The sequence below is a fragment of the Sardina pilchardus genome, chromosome 13, assembly GCF_963854185.1.
Source record: "Sardina pilchardus chromosome 13, fSarPil1.1, whole genome shotgun sequence".
Lineage (NCBI taxonomy): Eukaryota > Metazoa > Chordata > Actinopteri > Clupeiformes > Clupeidae > Sardina > Sardina pilchardus.
Window position 1 is genome coordinate 14,683,754 of NC_085006.1, and position 20,942 is coordinate 14,704,695.

General features: G+C 44.1%; 1 protein-coding gene across 3 annotated transcripts in view; it reads left to right on the plus strand.

Annotated features, from left to right (window-relative positions):
• The window catches only part of tyw1 (tRNA-yW synthesizing protein 1 homolog (S. cerevisiae)), a 71,996-nt gene that overhangs the window by 28,510 nt on the left and 22,544 nt on the right, over nucleotides 1-20,942 (plus strand). For all 3 annotated transcript variants that reach the window (XM_062552255.1, XM_062552256.1, XM_062552257.1), the window contains exons 11-13: nucleotides 8,631-8,740; nucleotides 14,109-14,286; nucleotides 17,358-17,493. In XM_062552255.1, the coding sequence (XP_062408239.1) occupies nucleotides 8,631-8,740; nucleotides 14,109-14,286; nucleotides 17,358-17,493 (424 nt within the window). The remainder of the gene's footprint in view (nucleotides 1-8,630; nucleotides 8,741-14,108; nucleotides 14,287-17,357; nucleotides 17,494-20,942) is intronic.

Genomic DNA, 20,942 nt, shown 5'->3' on the forward strand with positions numbered 1-20,942 from the left:
CAGAGAGCTGTATCAGTTAGTCTGTCTCAAACCGACTACTTCCGTGAGTACACTTTCGTACAGCACCCTATGTGCCCTGTGTGCTTACCGGCATAGTGTGCACATTTTAACAGAATAGTGTCGTCTCATATCAAACGCTAACCTCCGTGCACTTCACGGAAATGACGATCGTAACGTTTAAATATGTTTTTATTGGTGTCCTCAATTCCACCGTGACATGGTCGTACTGTGTCAAAACGTGAACAGTTTATGTTGTAACTTGCTTGTACCTCTGTAAAGTGTGTTTTCCACCGCTGCTGCTTCAGATTTCTCTACCGCGATTTCCACGAGTTTGAAAATACTCCCTCCCCTTCCGTTATTTAGCCAACATGGCGTCCGTTGAGGGCGAGAAGTGTCCAGCGTTCCACACTCAACTTTTTGACCGTTATGAGTGCACCATCCGGGGACTTGCAGTGCCCTTCGTATCGTTCGAAATTTCAGTGTAAACGCCCTCACGCACTCAAATTAAGTATTTTAAGTGCAGAAGTGCGCGGTTTGAGACACAGTGAGTGTCTCTCTTAACAAGAATATAAGGCACATTCCATCCAACCTTCTATCCATTCATCTTCTTCAGACCATTCACTCATCCACCCATTAAACTGTCAATCAATATCTATTAAACAATCTGCCTATCAACATCCATTAAACATTCTGTCTATCAACATTAATTAGACTATCTACATACAAGTATTTACTGTGGGTGCCTCTCAAGCAGCGTTTATATGTCCTCACTCGCTCCTCGGGCATCGACCCTCAATGATCTACATAAAGAAAGATAGAAGGGCTAGACTATCCCATTGTTGCCGCTCCATCATTCTTTATGTAGATCAGTGAATTGTCAATTGTTTCCTCTGTCCACAACTGTTTCAAAATAAAAGTCCTCACTGCAATAATACACCATTAAATCATTTAACCATTGAAACTACTCAACTATTGAACTGTTCAACCATTCCAACTGTCAGTTATCATCCACTATGCCTCCAGTCAACTACATGAAACCTCCATGTACCTAGCAACCAACATAGCAACCATTAAAATTAAGTGTTTATGACCGTTTCCATAGCAACCAACATGATTATACTGCAGTAACTTCTTGTTTCCTGATAGTGGCCACCATGGATACCCTAGCAACAAATGTTTCAAAATAAAAGTCCTCACTAGCAACTTAGCTAGTTAGCATTTTTAGCATAACTGCAAAAAATCATCAACTAAGTTAGCTTATCAACCTGGTTAGCATTGTTAGCATATTTAGCATGGTTAGCATTTTTAGCATTACTGCTAGAAATCATCGGTTAAGTTAGCTAATCAACCTGGTTAGCATTGTAAGTAAAGTTAGCATTGCTAGCATAATTAGCATTTTTAGCGTAACTGCTAGAAATCATTAGCTAAGTTAGCTAATCAACATTTTAACATGAATAGAAATCATTAATTAAGTTAGAACTGGAATGTTTCATCTTTAAACTGTCTACCTTCACACTATCAACTCTCTGTAAACTATGCAACCACCATGTTTGCCCTAGCTACACCTTAGTAGCCATATCTACATTATCTATCTATTTTTGCATTTTCATGCACTGGTAATTCCTTGGAATTGCATTTCTAGTTATTAATCCAACTTCTTCTAACGCTCGCAATTCAGCTTGAACCGTTTAACGTAGAAACTTGATTCAAACTTTGCTACGTAGGTCTTACTAAGGAGACCTGTGCAATATATTTTTCAACTTTGTAACTTTTATACTTTTTAAACTGTAAATTAAAAACTATTAAACATTTCCCCATAGACTTAACATTGCTCATTATGACATCACGGCAGCAATTAGAATGTTACGCCAGGTGGCAAGTCCAGGTGCAGCAGCTCTCTCTCTCTCTCTCAGGCTCTTGAGACTACATTTTCTGTTCCCCTGTATCAACTGTATCAACATAAGTCTTCCTAATTCCATCCAACTTTCTATCCATTCATCTTCTTCAAACCATTCACTCATCCACCCATTCTAAACAGTCTGCCTATCAACATCAATTTGACGATCTACATTCAACTTTTAAACAATCTACTCTGTCTCAGGCTTACACTCTGGCTCTCTTAAGACTAGCCAGTTAAATTGATTACACCTGTATCTGTATCCACTACTCTCAGTAGAGAGCTGTGTCTCTCCACTCTACAAGAATATAAGGCACATTCCATCCAGCATTCTATTCATTCATCTTCTTCAGACCATTCACTCATCCACCCATTAAACTGTCTATCAACATCTATTAAACAATCTGCCTATCAACATCCATTAAACTCTCTGTCTATCAACATTAATTAGACTATCTACATTCAACTTTTAAATGATTTACTCTGTCTCAGGCTTTAAGCACACTCTGGTTCTCTTAAGACTAGCCAGTTAAATTGATTACACCTGTATCAACTACTCTCAGAGAGCTGTATCAGTGTCTCTCTTAACAAGAATATAAGGCACATTCCATCCAACCTTCTATCCATTCATCTTCTTCAGACCATTCACTCATCCACCCATTAAACTGTCAATCAATATCTATTAAACAATCTGCCTATCAACATCCTTGAAACATTCTGTCTATCAACATTAATTAGACTATCTACATACAACTTCTAAAGTATTTACTGTGGGTGCCTCTCAAGCAGCGTTTATATGTCCTCCCTCGCTCCTCGATCCTCAATGATCTATATAAAGAAAGATAGAAGAAGGGCTAGACTATCCCATTGTTGCCGCTCCATTATTCTTTATGTAGATCAGTGAGGATCGAGGAGCGAGAGGGGACGCGTAAACGCTATATGAGAGGCACCTTCTGTCTCAGGCTTTAAGCATACAATCTCATTAAGACTACAGATCCTGTTTCACTACTTCCTCTGTCAACAACTGTTTGAAAATAAAGGTCCTCACTGCAATAATACACTATTAAATCATTTAACCATTGTAACTACTCAACTATTTAACTGTTCAACCATTCCAACTGTCAGTTATCAACTATGCGTCCAGTCAACTACACGAAAACTCCATGTACCTAGCAACCAACATAGCAACCATTAAAATTAAGCGTTTATGACCGTTTCCATAGCAACCAACATGATTATACTGCAGTAACTTCTTGTTTCCTGATAGTGGCCACCATGGATACCCTAGCAACAAATGTTTCAAAATAAAAGTCCTCACTAGCAACTTAGCTAGTTAGCATTTTTAGCATAACTGCAAAAAATCATCAACTAAGTTAGCTTATCAACCTGGTTAGCATTGTTAGCATATTTAGCATGGTTAGCATTTTTAGCATTACTGCTAGAAATCATCGGTTAAGTTAGCTAATCAACCTGGTTAGCATTGTAAGTAAAGTTAGCATTGCTAGCATAATTAGCATTTTTAGCGTAACTGCTAGAAATCATTAGCTAAGTTAGCTAATCAACATTTTAACATGAATAGAAATCATTAATTAAGTTAGAACTGGAATGTTTCATCTTTAAACTGTCTACCTTCACACTATCAACTCTCTGTAAACTATGCAACCACCATGTTTGCCCTAGCTACACCTTAGTAGCCATATCTACATTATCTATCTATTTTTGCATTTTCATGCACTGGTAATTCCTTGGAATTGCATTTCTAGTTATTAATCCAACTTCTTCTAACGCTCGCAATTCAGCTTGAACCGTTTAACGTAGAAACTTGATTCAAACTTTGCTACGTAGGTCTTACTAAGGAGACCTGTGCAATATATTTTTCAACTTTGTAACTTTTATACTTTTTAAACTGTAAATTAAAAACTATTAAACATTTCCCCATAGACTTAACATTGCTCATTATGACATCACGGCAGCAATTAGAATGTTACGCCAGGTGGCAAGTCCAGGTGCAGCAGCTCTCTCTCTCTCTCTCAGGCTCTTGAGACTACATTTTCTGTTCCCCTGTATCAACTGTATCAACATAAGTCTTCCTAATTCCATCCAACTTTCTATCCATTCATCTTCTTCAAACCATTCACTCATCCACCCATTCTAAACAGTCTGCCTATCAACATCAATTTGACGATCTACATTCAACTTTTAAACAATCTACTCTGTCTCAGGCTTACACTCTGGCTCTCTTAAGACTAGCCAGTTAAATTGATTACACCTGTATCTGTATCCACTACTCTCAGTAGAGAGCTGTGTCTCTCCACTCTACAAGAATATAAGGCACATTCCATCCAGCATTCTATTCATTCATCTTCTTCAGACCATTCACTCATCCACCCATTAAACTGTCTATCAACATCTATTAAACAATCTGCCTATCAACATCCATTAAACTCTCTGTCTATCAACATTAATTAGACTATCTACATTCAACTTTTAAATGATTTACTCTGTCTCAGGCTTTAAGCACACTCTGGTTCTCTTAAGACTAGCCAGTTAAATTGATTACACCTGTATCAACTACTCTCAGAGAGCTGTATCAGTGTCTCTCTTAACAAGAATATAAGGCACATTCCATCCAACCTTCTATCCATTCATCTTCTTCAGACCATTCACTCATCCACCCATTAAACTGTCAATCAATATCTATTAAACAATCTGCCTATCAACATCCTTGAAACATTCTGTCTATCAACATTAATTAGACTATCTACATACAACTTCTAAAGTATTTACTGTGGGTGCCTCTCAAGCAGCGTTTATATGTCCTCCCTCGCTCCTCGATCCTCAATGATCTATATAAAGAAAGATAGAAGAAGGGCTAGACTATCCCATTGTTGCCGCTCCATTATTCTTTATGTAGATCAGTGAGGATCGAGGAGCGAGAGGGGACGCGTAAACGCTATATGAGAGGCACCTTCTGTCTCAGGCTTTAAGCATACAATCTCATTAAGACTACAGATCCTGTTTCACTACTTCCTCTGTCAACAACTGTTTGAAAATAAAGGTCCTCACTGCAATAATACACTATTAAATCATTTAACCATTGTAACTACTCAACTATTTAACTGTTCAACCATTCCAACTGTCAGTTATCAACTATGCGTCCAGTCAACTACACGAAAACTCCATGTACCTAGCAACCAACATAGCAACCATTAAAATTAAGCGTTTATGACCGTTTCCATAGCAACCAACATGATTATACTGCAGTAACTTCTTGTTTCCTGATAGTGGCCACCATGGATACCCTAGCAACAAATGTTTCAAAATAAAAGTCCTCACTAGCAAGTTACCTAGTTAGCATGGTTTGCATAGTTAGCATTTTTAGCATAACTGCAAAAAAAACATCAACTAAGTTAGCTAATCAACCTGGTTAGCATTGTTAGCATAGTTAGCATTTTTAGCATTATTTCTAGAAATCATCAGTTAAGTTAGCTGATCAACCTGGTTAGCATTGTTAGTTTAAGTTAGCATTGCTACCATAGTTAGCATTGCTAGCATAGTTAGCATTTTTAGCATAACCGCTAGAAATCATTAGCTAAGTTAGCTAATCAACCTGGTTAGCACTGTGAGCATAGTTAGCATAGTTAACATTTTTACCATTACTGCATGAAATCAGTAGCTAAGTTAACCAATCAACCTGGTTATCATTGTTACCATAGTTAACATTTTAGCATGAATAGTAATCATTAGTTAAGTTAGAACTGGGAATGTTTCAGCTTTAAACTGTCTACCTTCACACTATCAACTCTCTGTAAACTATGCAACCACCATGTTTACCCTAGCTACACCTTAGTAACCATATCTACATTATCTATCTATTTTTGCATTTCATGCACTGGTAATTCCTTGGAATTGCATTTCTAGTTCTATTAAGTATACTGAGTCTCTGTACCGCACCTGGGTTGTGCTTGCGCTCTCTGGGGATATAAGGCACTGGCACATTAGGGCCTCTGAGAGGTTCTGATAGACGCCACGACTCATTAATAATGATGAGAATAATCAGGTCGCTGTGGCGATGAGTGATGCGCGTGCTTACCGTCAGCACTCCGGCCCTCCCCCGTAAACAGCCCTGATGAATGGCCGCGCTAATTGCAAGTGCAAAAAGCAGACACGGCCGCGTTGATTCATGGCGATGGCTGGCTACGAGAGGAAGTTGGGTTGGGCTCTTCGCCGAACCTGTCCACCCTGTCGCCTGCCACCGTGCCCCCCCCCCCCCCCCCCCCTCCCTCCTCCCTCCGATGGAAATTATAAAAGTCTCATCTCATCTGCTGAAAAGGTCCCGAGTTCGCGGGCTGGAGGGTACAGCTGGGAGCTGTCAGTTTAGATCAGCCACGTCTGAGTGGAGGCTTCCGTCCAGGATGGCTGCCACCAGAACGCAGCATCGGCGCGACAGGACTCAGCCGTCTGCTACCGCAGGCAGCCCCAAGAGCCTCTGGGAGTGTGTGTGTGCGCCTGCATGTTTGTGTGTGTGTTTGTCTGTGTGTGTGTGTGTGTGTGTGTGTGTGTGTGTGGTGTGTGTGTCTTGTGATCGTCAGAGGAGGAGGATGACGAAGGAGAGTTTACTTTCAGATTAGCCCATGTGGGATAAATGTGAGCGGACAAACAAACATGGAGCAGGAACATACTCAACAAGTGTAGAGGGAGAGGAAGTGAGAAAGACAGAGAGAGTGAGAGAGAGAGAGAGAGAGACAGAGAGAGAAATCGAAAGAGAGAGACACTGCGCTGGATAGTCTTTGTTCTTTCTCTCAGATGAATCCCATTAATTTTGAATGGGAACGAAGTGGCTTTGTGGTTCAAAGCTTTTTTTTTTTTATTTTTATCTCGCTATAGAATGTGGCAACAGCATTAGCATAAGCGTGAGGCGGTGTTTCAAACAAAGCCGGAGAATCGGAGGGGCAAAGGGGCTGGCGGGACGGGCACACACACACACACACACACACACACACACACACACACACACACACAGGGAATGCACCAGCCCTGTGCAACAGCTGATAAGTGCCGCAGCTCGGCAGCCGAAAGGTTCTCAGTCGAAATGTTGCACAGCTCTGCAGAGGACTGCCAGAGGTGCGAGTCTCTGACATTGTGTGCCAGTGTGTTTGGCCATCGCCGCGTGGTGTTGAGAGAGGCTGTTCCGGGCCAAGTTATCACATTACTCGGAAAGGAATTTACTGTTGAGTATGTAAGAGAAAAGGCAAAATATCTATTTAGTTAGATTTGGAAATGTATGATTGTTGTTATTGTTATTATAGTTTATTTGTTAAGGACAGATACAGTATTCATAGACAAACTGAAAACCCCTGTGTTTTTATTCTGCGTGGGTTACACCACATGTAAGAACACCACGGCCAGCCACTCGTCTCGTTCACGTGAAGAGCACGGATCATACTGCTGTGACTGATGGGTTCCTGTTTCCTGAGTGCGCATCCTGAATACTGAGCGTATCCCCGATTGCACAGCAGTTGTCTTCAAATTAATACTCTGAGTTGTTTACATCAACCAAGGCCAAGGGATGCTGCAGGACTCACAGATTGGCTCCTCTCAGAGGAAGTAGATTTCTGTTCCCAGGAACAAGAGACGCGGAGAGAGGGTTGACAACACCTTTTTCTGTTTATTTTGCCTTGCCGTTTTTTCCATTTAGAAGTTTCAGAGTTTTTCATTCGTCACTGGGGGGTTTAGCAATATTTGCGGCTGACAAGAAAGTACATTTTCTGCTGCTAGTCAGCATGTATTTGGCAGCAAGTACCCTTTTACTTTAAACAACAACAAGCCCTGTGCCAGGCCAGGCACTGTAACCAAGTGCACAATATCAGTGTGAGTGAGGTCCTGAGGGTTGCCCGCCCCACACATGCCCAGCCTTTTTAGGAATGCTTATCCAGGGCTGCGCTTCGCTAACCTTTCCCCTCTGGATACAGTGTGTGTGCACTGTGAAGCGCATGGTTCAGTTCAGATGTTTTGGGCCTCTGCATCTCAGCTCCGGGTCCGCTGACTTGAGTCAAGACACCCATGCCAGCATGACCGTGGCCTCTATTCAGATTTGCTTTTCATAAGTCATGCTCCCTCATTTTGTTTGTGGGAATGATGTTCAGTTTCCAGCAGAGCTACAGTACATCCACTACTCCTTTCCCCTCGCCTGCATCCAACAGCTGTGAGGAGATGGAAATGGCATCCATTTGCAGGCTGTGTGTGGGTGTGTGTGTGTGTGTGTGTGTGTGTGTGTGTGTCAGTGTCACAGAGTGCTGATGATCTTCCTCACCACCACCACCACCACACTCCTTATCTGCTCTGTTGGGCCACAGCAAAACCCCCTAGTGGCCTTCCTCCTCTTAGCTGCAAGGAAATGATTGAAACGGGGTGGAGTTCATTATTTTACCCATTTAAACCCCATCCAAAGCAGTGATTGTCTGTGAGTGAAGAAAGAAAATCGGCATTTAGGAAAGGGAACAGAAATGCGCTGGACAGATGACGTGGGCAGCTGCTGTGCGTGGTGATGTGAGCCGTTGTGAAGGGGTCCCGACGAACTCATTAGCTGGGTCACAGGGCTGGGGTTGTGGCTGGTGGTGTTGAATGGCTGTTTGGGGGTGATGGGGGGCCACATCTGACAGCTGCTGTCCTGTCCCGTCCCGTCCTGTCTTGCCCCTGCCCCCCCCCCCCCTTCCCCCTCCCCGGCCCGCAGACACCACACCAACCCCGTGGGCACCGAGTGGCGCTGGAAAATGGACCCGGCCGAGAAGATCCTGCTGGAGGCTGTGGAGAACCACCAGAGCATGATCAAGCAGTTCAGAGGTAAACCTGTCTGCAGTCTACACACACACACACACACACATACACACATGCAGACGTGAGCACACACACACACATACACACGCACACACACACATGCAGACGTGAGCACACACACACACATACACACGCACACACACACACATACACACGCACACACACACATGCAGACGTGAGCACACACACACACACACATACAGTACACACACACGCACACACACACACACAGACACACACACTCGCACACGTACACGCACTCACAGATGCAGACACACACACACACACACACACACACACACACAGACACACATACACAGACGAAGGCTTGCATGCTATATTCAGTTCATGCACTCACTTTCCATTTTGATGTTCTTGAAATGCTTAAATTTACATTGGTTACCTTGGTTCACATCACACAGTCTGGTTTTATTTTGTGATATGTCCTTCACCTGGGAAATCTACATTTACAAGTTACAGGGTTTTTTGGTTATGTACAGTACTTACATCATTTCGATGTATGCCGTGTGACCCCTTGTCCTTTGGTTTTCCATAAACTCCAGATACAGCTGGCTGGACATTTGCATAATTCCTTCACCACTGCACACACTGTGCAATAATTCATGCGATGTATGTGAAGTCAGTTTTGATATCAACTGACACTTTCAAATTGCCTTGAAATTGCAGGTCATGTACCTTGGCCTCATGCGTAACATGAGCTATGCATTTTTCATACAGATTGGATGACAGCCATTGCTGACGCAGGAGTTATCCCACATTTTGGCACTCCACATATTTGTTCAGTTTGTGTCCAAAACCAGCAGAAAATGTATCCCTTAAAACACTCAAAGCTTTGCCCACCAACACTTGGGATAAATGTTTTTATTTGACTGTCAACTTCCAAATAAAACACCAAGAAGGACTCTTTTCCCCCCTGCTCTGAAAATACCCAGGCAAGCACTTTGGGGATATTTGGGCTGTTCTTTGTGGTTCACACAAAGCGCTGACATTATGAGCTCCGAGTGCCTGCATGAATCAGACCCCATCTATTCATTTGCGCCTTGTCAGTTAGCCCGGCAGTCAAATGCATGAGATTGTTATTGGGAGCACAAGGGTGCCCCGGGAGTGAAGGAGATAAGCTTGGCGCTTTGATTAGTGGGTGACAGCTCACACACACCCCGGCGGGTGGCATAAATCTCCCCTGCGCCAGTCACTCGCATTAGACAATGCCGGGGATCCGGTGACGCTTTTGGCCCGTGGCATCGCTGAGGAGGTCTCGTCTCATACGGACGACGGGGGCCTTATCTGTCATGACCTTGAGACCGTGGCTTGACTTTGACACGGCAACTTTGTGTTCGGTTTCTGGGAAATGCATTCAAAGGATATTTAAGCGTACTTTGTCAGGAGTGGAGGAGAGTAATCAATTATACTGTAACTTTATTTAGCAAAATACACTATAGGAATCTGTCACTAGCACTAATTCTATATTTAGCCTCATTCGTATCCTTAAGCAACATTTTCAGTAGAAGTCAAGCTGTACAGAAGGACTGTTAGTGTAGTATAGTGACGTTTAGGACTTAAGTGTACTAACGGAATTGAATGCAGTGTAGGAACATTTTCCCACACCAACAGCATTTTGATTAGTGTCTTTGTGTTGAGGTTTAGTGGGCGTTCTCTTTTGCATTGATCCAGTATGAGGTGGATTGCATTTAGCTCAACGCTGGCAGACCAGGGCATTCTTATTTCCTCAAACAATATCCCCTTGCATTTACATGATGTACAGCCAACACAACCTCCATTTTACTTTATGAGTTCAACGCCTCCTTTGTCGACAGGAAGATTATTGTATTCAGAGCAGCCGTATGGATTTGTGGAGGTAAATAATATTCTGTTGCTGAATGCAGTGGAAGTCAATTAACGATTTTGCTCATTGTATACCGAGCTTCCCTGCCACAGTCTGCCAGAGAGCTCTTTATAGTGCCGGCTTTCTTATTTTGATTGTGTTGTGATTAATTAAACAGTGCTGGCTGCAGCAGCAATAACTTTTCCAGGATAGCGCTCCGCATACATAATGGAAGAGTTCTTAATATGCAAGAAAAATAGATCGAATACAAATGGAACTTGGTCTGTCAAATGTGGTTATGTCATTAAAGCAGACCTTTTAAACATCACAATTGGATAATCAGTTGTCTGTGGGGATGGCTCTCTCTGATGAAGTGCATAATAAATGCTCCCAAAATCTCATCAAGGGGGTAAAAGAGGGGCTCCAAGCAATTCTGAGTGCTTTTTGTCAAGTGGCACTATTTAATCCCGCTGTTGATTTTGTGTTCCCATAAAGTCTGCCCAGTGGTGTTTCGTGAGTATTCATCATCCGTCTGAAAAAAGACCCCATCACATCAGCGACAACTGCCCCGCACCCTTCCAGCCACTACTTCCAACAAAATCACACATTCCTCCCTCACTCTCACACTCATGAGCTCATGTATCGAACGACTGAAGCTCGGAAACTGTCACTTACTGCCAGAGTTCATAAAAAAAAAGGCCCGGTTTTTATATTTTATTTTTAGAGCAAAACTGGTGACTTTGATCGACATCTGGATCGATTTTGGCTGACACTGCTTGGGGTAAAGCTGGGCTACTGGGTTTAGGGAGAGGAGTCGGGGTGGTGGTGTTGCGGGTGGGGGTGCTGATGAACTCAGAGTTCATTGGCACTGCAGAGGCTTTGATGGGGAGTGACTCACCCCTCTGGAGTGAGTTAGTTTTCTCACTCTTGCCTCCTTCCCCCGTCCACTTTCATTTAGCCTCAGTCCCCACTGTCCCATGCTCAGCTTTTGGAGGTGGTCGATTGTTTGATTTTTATTTTTTTTTTTCGTTCTTTCTTTCTTTTTTTTGTCTCAGGGTTTGCATATGAGCGGATGGATGAGAGAGGATTATGGTAGACAGCCTGTGAGCCTTCATGAGTGCTCCCTCTGATGATCTGTGCTTGAAATGTCACTGGGAGATCTTAGCAACTCGGCCGCTGAGTCCATTTAAGATGTGCCTCACATCGGGGGGATTGGATTTTTGATCTTGCCTTTCTCTTTTTCTTTTTCTTCCCTCTCCCTCTCCCTCACTCTTTCTCTCTCTCTCTCCTCCAGTTCTGCAGCTCTTTGTCTCCTTCTGTCCTCTCTCCTCCTCCTCCTCCTCCTCTTGTCTCAGTTTGAAAAGCCAACTTCATCATGGTTCAATTTGGACCATCATCATGGACCGCTTAAGTCAGCGCGATGCTGCCTCACTTTCCTCTGCATTCCGTGCCACCAGATTATTGTCTGTACTGGCATCACTGCCGCAGTCATTCATAGTGAATTGCGGGGAGAATGTCGATGCAATCTAAATGAAGCACTTCAGAGAGGGGAGGGTCCCCAGTGGATTGGCTTAATCGTGTTGGGATTTCAAGCGAGGTCTTTTCAACTGCAAAAGTGATATTTCAGGAATACCAGGTTGCACATAATGACTTCGGTCTTTGCCAGCAATAAAAGACTTTATTGTTGAATTAAATGTTATTTTACGGTCCATTGATTTGTTATATCTTCAGAAAAGCCTCCCCTTACTGTTGGAGACTGAATCTTTTGTGCACGTACAGACTGGTTATTTAAAGTAATTCTGGATTCCTCCTTTAAAATAAATTAGATTTCACTTACAGTGAAATTTTGACCCATTACTGTGGATATAACTTATACTGCAGATGTCCCCAGCAACGTCTGACTCAAAATTAGACTTAGAAAATTAGGATGACAAAGACCTTAATATTGTTATGTAACTTCACTAATACACAATTTGGAATATGGAAAACGCTGGGTTTGTTTTTCCACGGTTTGTTTTCTGCAGTGGAGAACGTGTTTGCCTCAGGTTCCGTCTCTGACTCGGGGTACAGGAACCGCGTGCTTGTTTGTGGCCCTCTCAGGTTGCCGCTGCTCTGTTGGCATTGACTCATTTATTTGACAGCCGTGGCAGGCACTGCCACCTAAAGCTGCAGGCTGGTCTGATTACCCAGGGAGCAGCAAACCTACCTGGTGAGCTGAGAATTGGAGGAAATATGATGTGTGTGTGTGTGTGTGTGTGTGTGTGTGTGTATTTGTGTGTGTATGTGTGTGTGCCCGCACGAAGCTTTGATACTCCATACCTCTGGCTATGTGAAAGCTCTTATAATCTAGAGAACTGACTGAGCAAGAAAAAAAAATGTGTGTACTGTTAGCAAGAGAGATTGTTTTGTGTGCTGTTACACATTTGGACGTGCACTCACTTGCCTGTGTACCCTTAGCAATTACGAAAGTAGTCTTGCCAGTACAACTGTTCTGTCCTGCAATAATTCATGATTATTAAATTGTTCAGTTTATGTTTATGAAACAGTTTAAAGCAACACTAAAGACTTTGTCATACCTTAAAATAATGTTTCCAAAATAATTTCAGCGGTTCATCAACTCAGGGTGAACGGTACTTCTGCTTTCACTTCGCGGTCCTCTATCGGCTATAACTGCACTATGTAACCTTACCAGATCAGGTAGCGTATCTGTAGTTCGATGAAATGGGACATAGGAAACTACAAATTTGATTTGCTTCAATGTTGCAATACACCACACTTTCATAAAATCATGCAACATACTCTACCTTGTCGGTGGACATTGTTATTTGCTGTATAAACAAATGCGCATGTGAGGAAAAGTGCTTTAGTGTTGCTTTAAGAAATGTGACGATTCACCTCTATTTTTGAGCATCTCATTTGTGGTGCTTTTAAAACTGTATTGAAATCAGCACAACCCATCCAAAATAAACATGCAATTTAATTTAATCAAGAACTGAATATGATAACTTTCACAAAGCTAAGATTTATTTGACTGAATTTTGCTCAGTATTACAGCAACAGCAAGAGTGTTTAGATTGAAAAAACATCATGACTCATTTCTCACTGCGATTTGCTGAAATTACCATTGTGTATCACTGAAGCATAGTTTTGAGAGATGAATGCTTGGACACGGTGCCTCTTGTTTTGATGGTAATCTGGTTTGTATTGCTGTCTATCAGCACTTTGTGGGGAAGTGTGTGTGTGTGGGGGGGGGGCTTTTGTGCCTTTAATCAGATGGGACAGTGAATAGAGTGACAGGAAGCAAGTGGGAAAGAGAGATGGATTGGGATCAGGATGTGACCCGGGTCGGACTGTGGTGCGGAATGTGTTATGGGTGCTGTAGCCAGTTGTAGCCACACTTTTGAAATATCCTTTAAGCACAGCCTCAGTCGTACTGCGAGCCGATCTCTTGCATGTGTGTGTGTGCTGGTGACGTGTGTGAGTGTGACCGCTCTCAGGCAGACGGGTGACTCAGACTGTGCTGCCTTGCAGGGGTCCCGGGGGTGCGCCCGGAGCGCTACGAGGAGGGCCTGGCCGTCAAGCACTGCGCCCTCTCCCTGGTGGGCGAGCCAATCATGTACCCCGAGATCAACGCCTTCCTGCGCCTGCTCCACCAGCAGCGCATCTCCAGCTTCCTGGTGACCAACGCTCAGTTCCCCGACGAGATCAGGTAAGGCTCTCTCTCACTGCCGCCAGCGCAACGCATTCCACTGCAACACTTTTGTTTTGTTTTTTGCTCTGCTTCGCAGAATTACGCCAGCGAGCTTCCCAAAATACATCCTGTTTGTCAGTCATGGAGCTTTGCATTTAGGAATTTTAAGTGCATGTAAGATGCCGGATGAGATGGGTAAACAAAATGAATTATGTATTTTGCGTGTATTTACATAGTCCTTCTAGAAGGCAAAATGGCTTTCTCAGGATATCTGAGCGCCTCAAGGACTTCAACCAGATACCCAATTTAGCTTCTCCAAGCTCATAATGCTATCTGTTGAATTCAATGAGTGAATCCATTACAACAAGTTGTCCCAGCCAAAGGCCCACAGCAGTCACACTCATTTTACTTCTCCGACTCCTCAAGTCCCAATGCACGTCTTTCCACTCGGCAAGCTAGCGTTTTGTCTCCTGGACCTGATACTTATTTTGTACCGAGTGTTCAAAGTGTCTGATTGAATGAGGGAAAAGCCTGCGCGGCGTGTTTTGATGTGGGCGTTGCCGAGCAGTCGTCTCCTGTGTGAATCCCAGGCCTGACAGGCGGGTAAAGCCAGCGGACGGGAGAGAGAGAGACGGCGCAAGAACGCAAGCGTGCAAGCTCAAGCGCCGCTTGCATCAGACACCACCTCATCTCGCCCTCGGCTCCTGTCACACGCTGTTCGCCCTGACATCTGCTCGCATAAACATCCCCTTTGTGGCGGCGCGGATCCACCCCACAACCCATAGTCACCGCCACCTCGCCTGAACCCGCACTCTGTAGTTTGTTTGAAACATGCGTTCGGAGCGGCGCGGCGCACTTTTTTTTCTCCCTCTCTCTCTCTTTCTCTCTCCGAGTCCCTGAACACGGCATTCAGGCGTTTGAGCGGCGCGGCTCTGTTGTGTAGCGCTGCAGAGCCTGTAACAGCGCTGATAAGCACTAATCGGCCCGAGCAGAATTGCAAATCGCTGCAGAGCCTGTTGCCCCAGCTGTAGCCGCCACTCTGAGATGGAGCGAACGCAGCGCGCTCCGGCTCTCCAAGCTCTCCGGACGCCGTCGGTAGCGTCGGTCCACTCGTTCCAAGTTCTCCGTCTCGCCCTGCCGTACACCCCCCCCCCCCCCCCCCCCACACTCGTGTCCTCCCTTCAGCCTTATGAAAAATACATCTTCAGCCTGCCTGGCAGAAGCCGCCATCGCAACATAAATCAGCCGTGCTTTTTTTACGGCGGGAAGAAGTGGGCAGTCATTGAGCGCAGTGGAGAAAGAAGGGCGGCCATTTATGTGAGGGGCACACAGCCGTGACGCGCCGCGCCGCACTGGGACGGGTTTATCGGAGGGACACAAGCGGCTCCTCCAACCAAGCCTGGAACAGAGCTGCAGCATGTGGCGACACATTCAGCACCATCTTTTACTTGTAATGGGGAACAAAGCAGCCGTCCACAAAGAGACAGACACACTGACACGCACACACACCCACACACACACACACACACACGTCGGTCTCTGTAGAGAGAGAGAGAGAGAATGAGAGAGAGAGATCGGGAGATGGCTGCTGCCAGTCTGTTGCCATCCCTTGTGTTGCCACATGAATAAAACGAGATGCCATTTCATTGAACGAGATAGAAGCAGGGTCACACTGCATTATTCATCTCAATAATACAGTCCCACCACACAGGCGCACACACACACACACACACACACACACACTCCTCCATGCTCCGGCTCTGTATCTATCTAAGGTTAAAGCTGCCCAGAGGCTCAGAGGCCTAGCTCTGCTCATAGCACTCACCAGAGTTATCTCTGCCGTCGGTAGCAACCAGGGCTGAATTATTCACAAAGACCAGATGAGGATTGGTGGAGGAGCCTACAAGAACTCATTACTTCTGCAGTGGTGATGTATGGATGTCATGTTAGGACTTCTGCCTTCTGCCTTAATTGGATAGACGTTGAAGTAATATAGAGTTAGTTTAAATCTGCACTATTATTAGACTTTTTCTAATAAGGATAAACTTGCACTTTTTCAGAGGACAACTCGCAGCCTCGCACTCTTTTATTGTAATATTAAAACCAGTTTTTATACACTTTCTTGTGTTTGTGTCTGAACTATGACAGGCTGATCTAAATCATTTTCAGAAGCTTTTTCCGATATTGAAGTCTTACTGTACCTCGTTAGACAGCACACATGAAAAGTCTCTGGATAGTTGCTTTTCCTGGAGGCGGATCAGCACATGTTGTGTGTGTTTGTGTGTGTGTGCCTGACACTGAGAGGCAGCCCCCGTCTTGTTTGACAGCCAAACTTATTATTGCCTCTGAGCTGCTGTCAGCCATCGCAGAGGAGGCTACCAGCAATCAGCTCTACCTCAGGCCGCCTGTCGGCGAAGAAGCCTCACATTCAAGGTGCTCGAATTTATGGCGGCCGATACCGACACACACTTGATTGGAAGTGGCAAGGCTTCAATCACCCGAGTGACAGATGATGGGGTGGTTCGATGGATGAATCAAGGTGGCCTTGGGTTTTTTTGACGCTGGGTTATAGAGGGTTGCTGAAAGTATTTTCTAGCTCTCTTTAATGGTGTACATATGCCCTACGGGTGGAGTGTAGCTCTTTTTGGGGGGGGGGGGTCTCTCCTTTGAGCTCCTTGCTTTATCTAATTACCTCTGTCCCTTTCACCTGATTGCCTAGGGGGGTTGTCGGCTCATCTTGCTTAAAGCATTTGCTTTGTCAGGCTCGCCGCTATTTAGTTGAGTCTATACATGCATGCATACATCATCTCTTCGGGTTAGTTCAGATGCTCCTGGGACAAAGAAGCGTATAGGAGGCTGATTAGATTTGTTTTTCCCTCCCGTCATCCAGGAGAGGGAACACGATTAGTGTAGTAGCCAGTAGAGGCTCTTTAGTAAGCCATTTCGTCTCTCGTGAACATACTGATGCGAAAAAGGCCTATCTGATTTCAACATGTTTCCAAACTGTCCGATTAACGTCTCGTGTTTCCTTCTTTTCCCCCTCTTCCTTCCCGTTCTTTCCCAATTTTTCCCCCACACTTGTTTTGCAGGAATCTGGTTCCTGTCACTCAGTTATATGTCAGCGTAGACGCCAGCACGAAGGACAGCCTGAAGCGAATCGACCGACCTCTCTTTAAGGACTTCTGGCAGCGCTTCCTGGACAGCCTCCGAGCCCTGGGTGAAAAGGTGTGTACGCTTCGCTTGTCGTTGATCACACACTCCAATTGCATACTGAAGAAGGAGTTCCTCTCTGACTTTTTAAGGGATGGTTTGTTTCCCCCTTGCAAATTTAACTGCACAGCTTGGAGGAGTAATCATTTGATTGGTTTTGATGACATCAGTATTTCTTCTTTTTTTTTTTTTTTTAAATGTACAAATACTCTCGTAAAGATATGTCTGATCCCAATTGAAAGATACGGTAGGAAATCAACTGACATGACATCATACAGTAAGTGTGTCAAATGTTCTCATAGCTTGTCCAGGTGGTCAGAAACTGCACTGAGACCCACAGTTAGTTGGCAGATGCTCCAGTTGACCAGTCATGCGTCTCAGCCTGTATTGCATCGCTGTCCTCCTTCGCTCTGGCTTCACAAAAACGACACAGAAACAACACAGGCCACCAGTTGCTCTGCTTAGCCCTGTGCAGCCATAACGTCTGTAAACAGATTAGAGGGATCAGAAATTACAGGCTATTAAAAGACAGCTTGTAAATGAATTAGGGGGAAAATATTAGTACGGTACTGGGAGGAGGCATATAACTGCCCTCCCTCACACTTATCATTACTGTAATGATATGGAAGACAATTACTGATGTCTCCCATTGGCCCGCATTACTAACACATCAGTTCTCATTTCAAAACCAAAGCCACAATATTCTTCTGTGGTGGTATATTTTGATTGATAATCCTCAACGTGTTTTCATACTACCCAGTGGCTTTCCCCACAATATTAGACGGCCTTTGTGTAATCAGACCGGGCGAAAATAAACACGTGTTTCAGAAAACTATTCCCACACACATTTGGACTGTCAAATGGAAGGATCACTATCTCCAAAAGAGGCCATTTGAGGAAGTGAGGTATGTTATCTGCTGTGTGTCCTTAGTTCAGAGGAGTGGCAGAAGAGATTATTCATGTGCCTGCAGGCTTTATCTTTATAGCTTCCCCTTTTTTGAGACTTCTTTTTATGAGGTTTTCACAGTGAAAGTATCGTCAGAGTGCTCGGGAAGCAGGGCTTAGTCTCTGATGCTAAAGGCTCAACGTCTCAATTGAAAATTAGGCTTTTACCACGCCAAAAATCCTTCTCTCAAAAGCCCTCTTTTTTTCCTGCTGCTCCATTGTTGCCACTAAGATGGCAGAAAGATGGAGTGATTCCCTCTTTTCTCTCGCCATCTCCAAGCCTGTCGATTTTTCTTTTCAGGCAGCATCAACTTAGCATGTGTGATACAAAAGACACACCCCGTCCTGGGATTGATTACGTAACCAAATTAATAGGGAACTGTGAAATCCATCATGAAGGCGAGTGACGGGCCGATTTGATTGGACGGAAGTGCAGCTGTGGCATGATCAGGGCCTGTGCCAGCTCCAGTGATTTCTGGAAGTGATCTCACACTCGAAGCTGACACCCCCCCCCCTTCCCCCAATCCCACAATCCCCCTGGCTCTCAACACAGTCAGAGGACATTCAGTGGGAAACAAAGATCTGAGATTGCCTCTGTTCACAAAAGGATTGTTGGAGCAAGCAGCTCCGCAGAGGAATTGTTTTTTGTTCAATAGTGTTGCTTGTCCGCTTTTGTTGTCATCGATGTTATCGGTATGTTTAATAACTATGGAAGTGCAGTGCCAAAGATGGTGACTAGCCTATAAATTAAAAGTTTTTTTTATCTCTCTGTGTTGTATTGACCCATATAAATTCAATCCACAGTGGTTTGTGGATCTCAGACATAGATATATTGATTTGACATTGACATTTAGAAAACAAACAAAAAACAAATAAAGCATCTGACGAGTATTAACTAACTAAATACCATAACTCAAAAGTTTTATGGTGCAGTCCTCAACTAGTTTCATTTGTAAATGAAAAAAAATTGTCTGTAATGTTTCAGTGAGAAGTCCTCGTTTGATTTTGCCTGATGGCTCCTCTGTTTCCACCTAATGACGTTTGGTAGCCTTCTTTAACCTTGAGCAACCCACCGCTGCCGATCATCTGTCATTTCTAACACTATCGCCTATCGCATCAGCAAAGCACCGGCGGGAATTTCAGCTTGATCGGATTTGTGTTTATGCTGGATTTTTATCACATTTGGATCACGCCTCCAGCGAATTCGCCACAGATAGAGGGGGAAAAAAGCTCATTATCAGTCTGCACAGGTTGATATCCTCCATTAGGCTGAGGTGGGAAGCTGTAAGTGCCTGAGAGGCAGTTGATGGTGATTCAGGGTGAGTGGTGTTGTGTCGGGTCACTGTTTCGGATTCGTTCAGGTCAGCTGTTACTAGTGGCTGTGTGTGTGTATGTCTATGTGTGCGTGCGCATGCGTGACTGAGTATAAGTGTGACTTAACAGTCGAGCAGAGCTGACAAAACACTAATTCTCTGCTCCCTACAAGTGGTAACTGTGGCTGAAAGGAGAAAAGGAAACAAATTCACAGTAGTTTTTTTTTTTTTTTTCTGGTTGTGTTGTGTCTGGGTTTGATTTGTTTTTAAGAATCTCTACACGTCTCCCGCAGCTTTGGCTCTGTTCATTACCTTGATGCTCGGTTGGCAACTGCTTGTCCCAGTGGGGTTTCTGTTAGCCGTGTTGTAAGGGATTGGTGATTGGTGGGTCATCTAATTTAGAGCCACATCCACACAGATTGTAAACTAAACTCATTTGCAAATTTCATACAAAGACCGATCAGATCTGATCTGAACACATGAACTGTGTAAGCTATTAACTCAGCCCAGTCCATTTTGTGAAAGAGTGTATTTTGCAGGTGATGGTGGGTCTAATAGTGATTTTTGAACAGGACTTGATTTTGAGACGATGATCTATCCCTAAACCCTTTTGTTTCTGTGAGTACAGTATGAACTGTGTGTGTACCTTGTCGCTTTAAATGAGAGCACTGCTGAAATAGGACCAATTGAATTGAATCCACACTCCACATGAAACAGTTTAATGGTGTTCTAGTGTAAAGTTGGGGACTCGGGAGAAAGGAATATGTCCTTCATTCTCAGTAATATTGTAGATTGTCCCCCTAATATCCTGTCTAAATAACCTGATTATCTACATGTCGTGATTTATTTATCTTTAGTAGCCGTGTCCTTCAAATGGCAAGCAAGACAAACCAGTGCTCCCCTATTTGGCTCAGTGACCTTGAGAAGCATCAGTGTTGCTACTGAAGCAGCCTGAATCATATCTGACACTGTCTCTGAGCTCTGACTCACTGCTGAATTAAGTGTTGGGATCAGTAGCACAGTTGTTGATTCCAAAGAAAAAGGATTCATTCTCTCCACCCCGAATCCTTCCGATCACTGCAGGGCACGGAGGGCTTTGCGTTTTTTTGGGGTTTTTTTTTTCACAACGGCTCCATTCCCGCTCCTGTGAGATCACTTGGTGGCCGCTCGGTTGATGTCACTGGGCATGGGGTTTGTTAGTTCTGC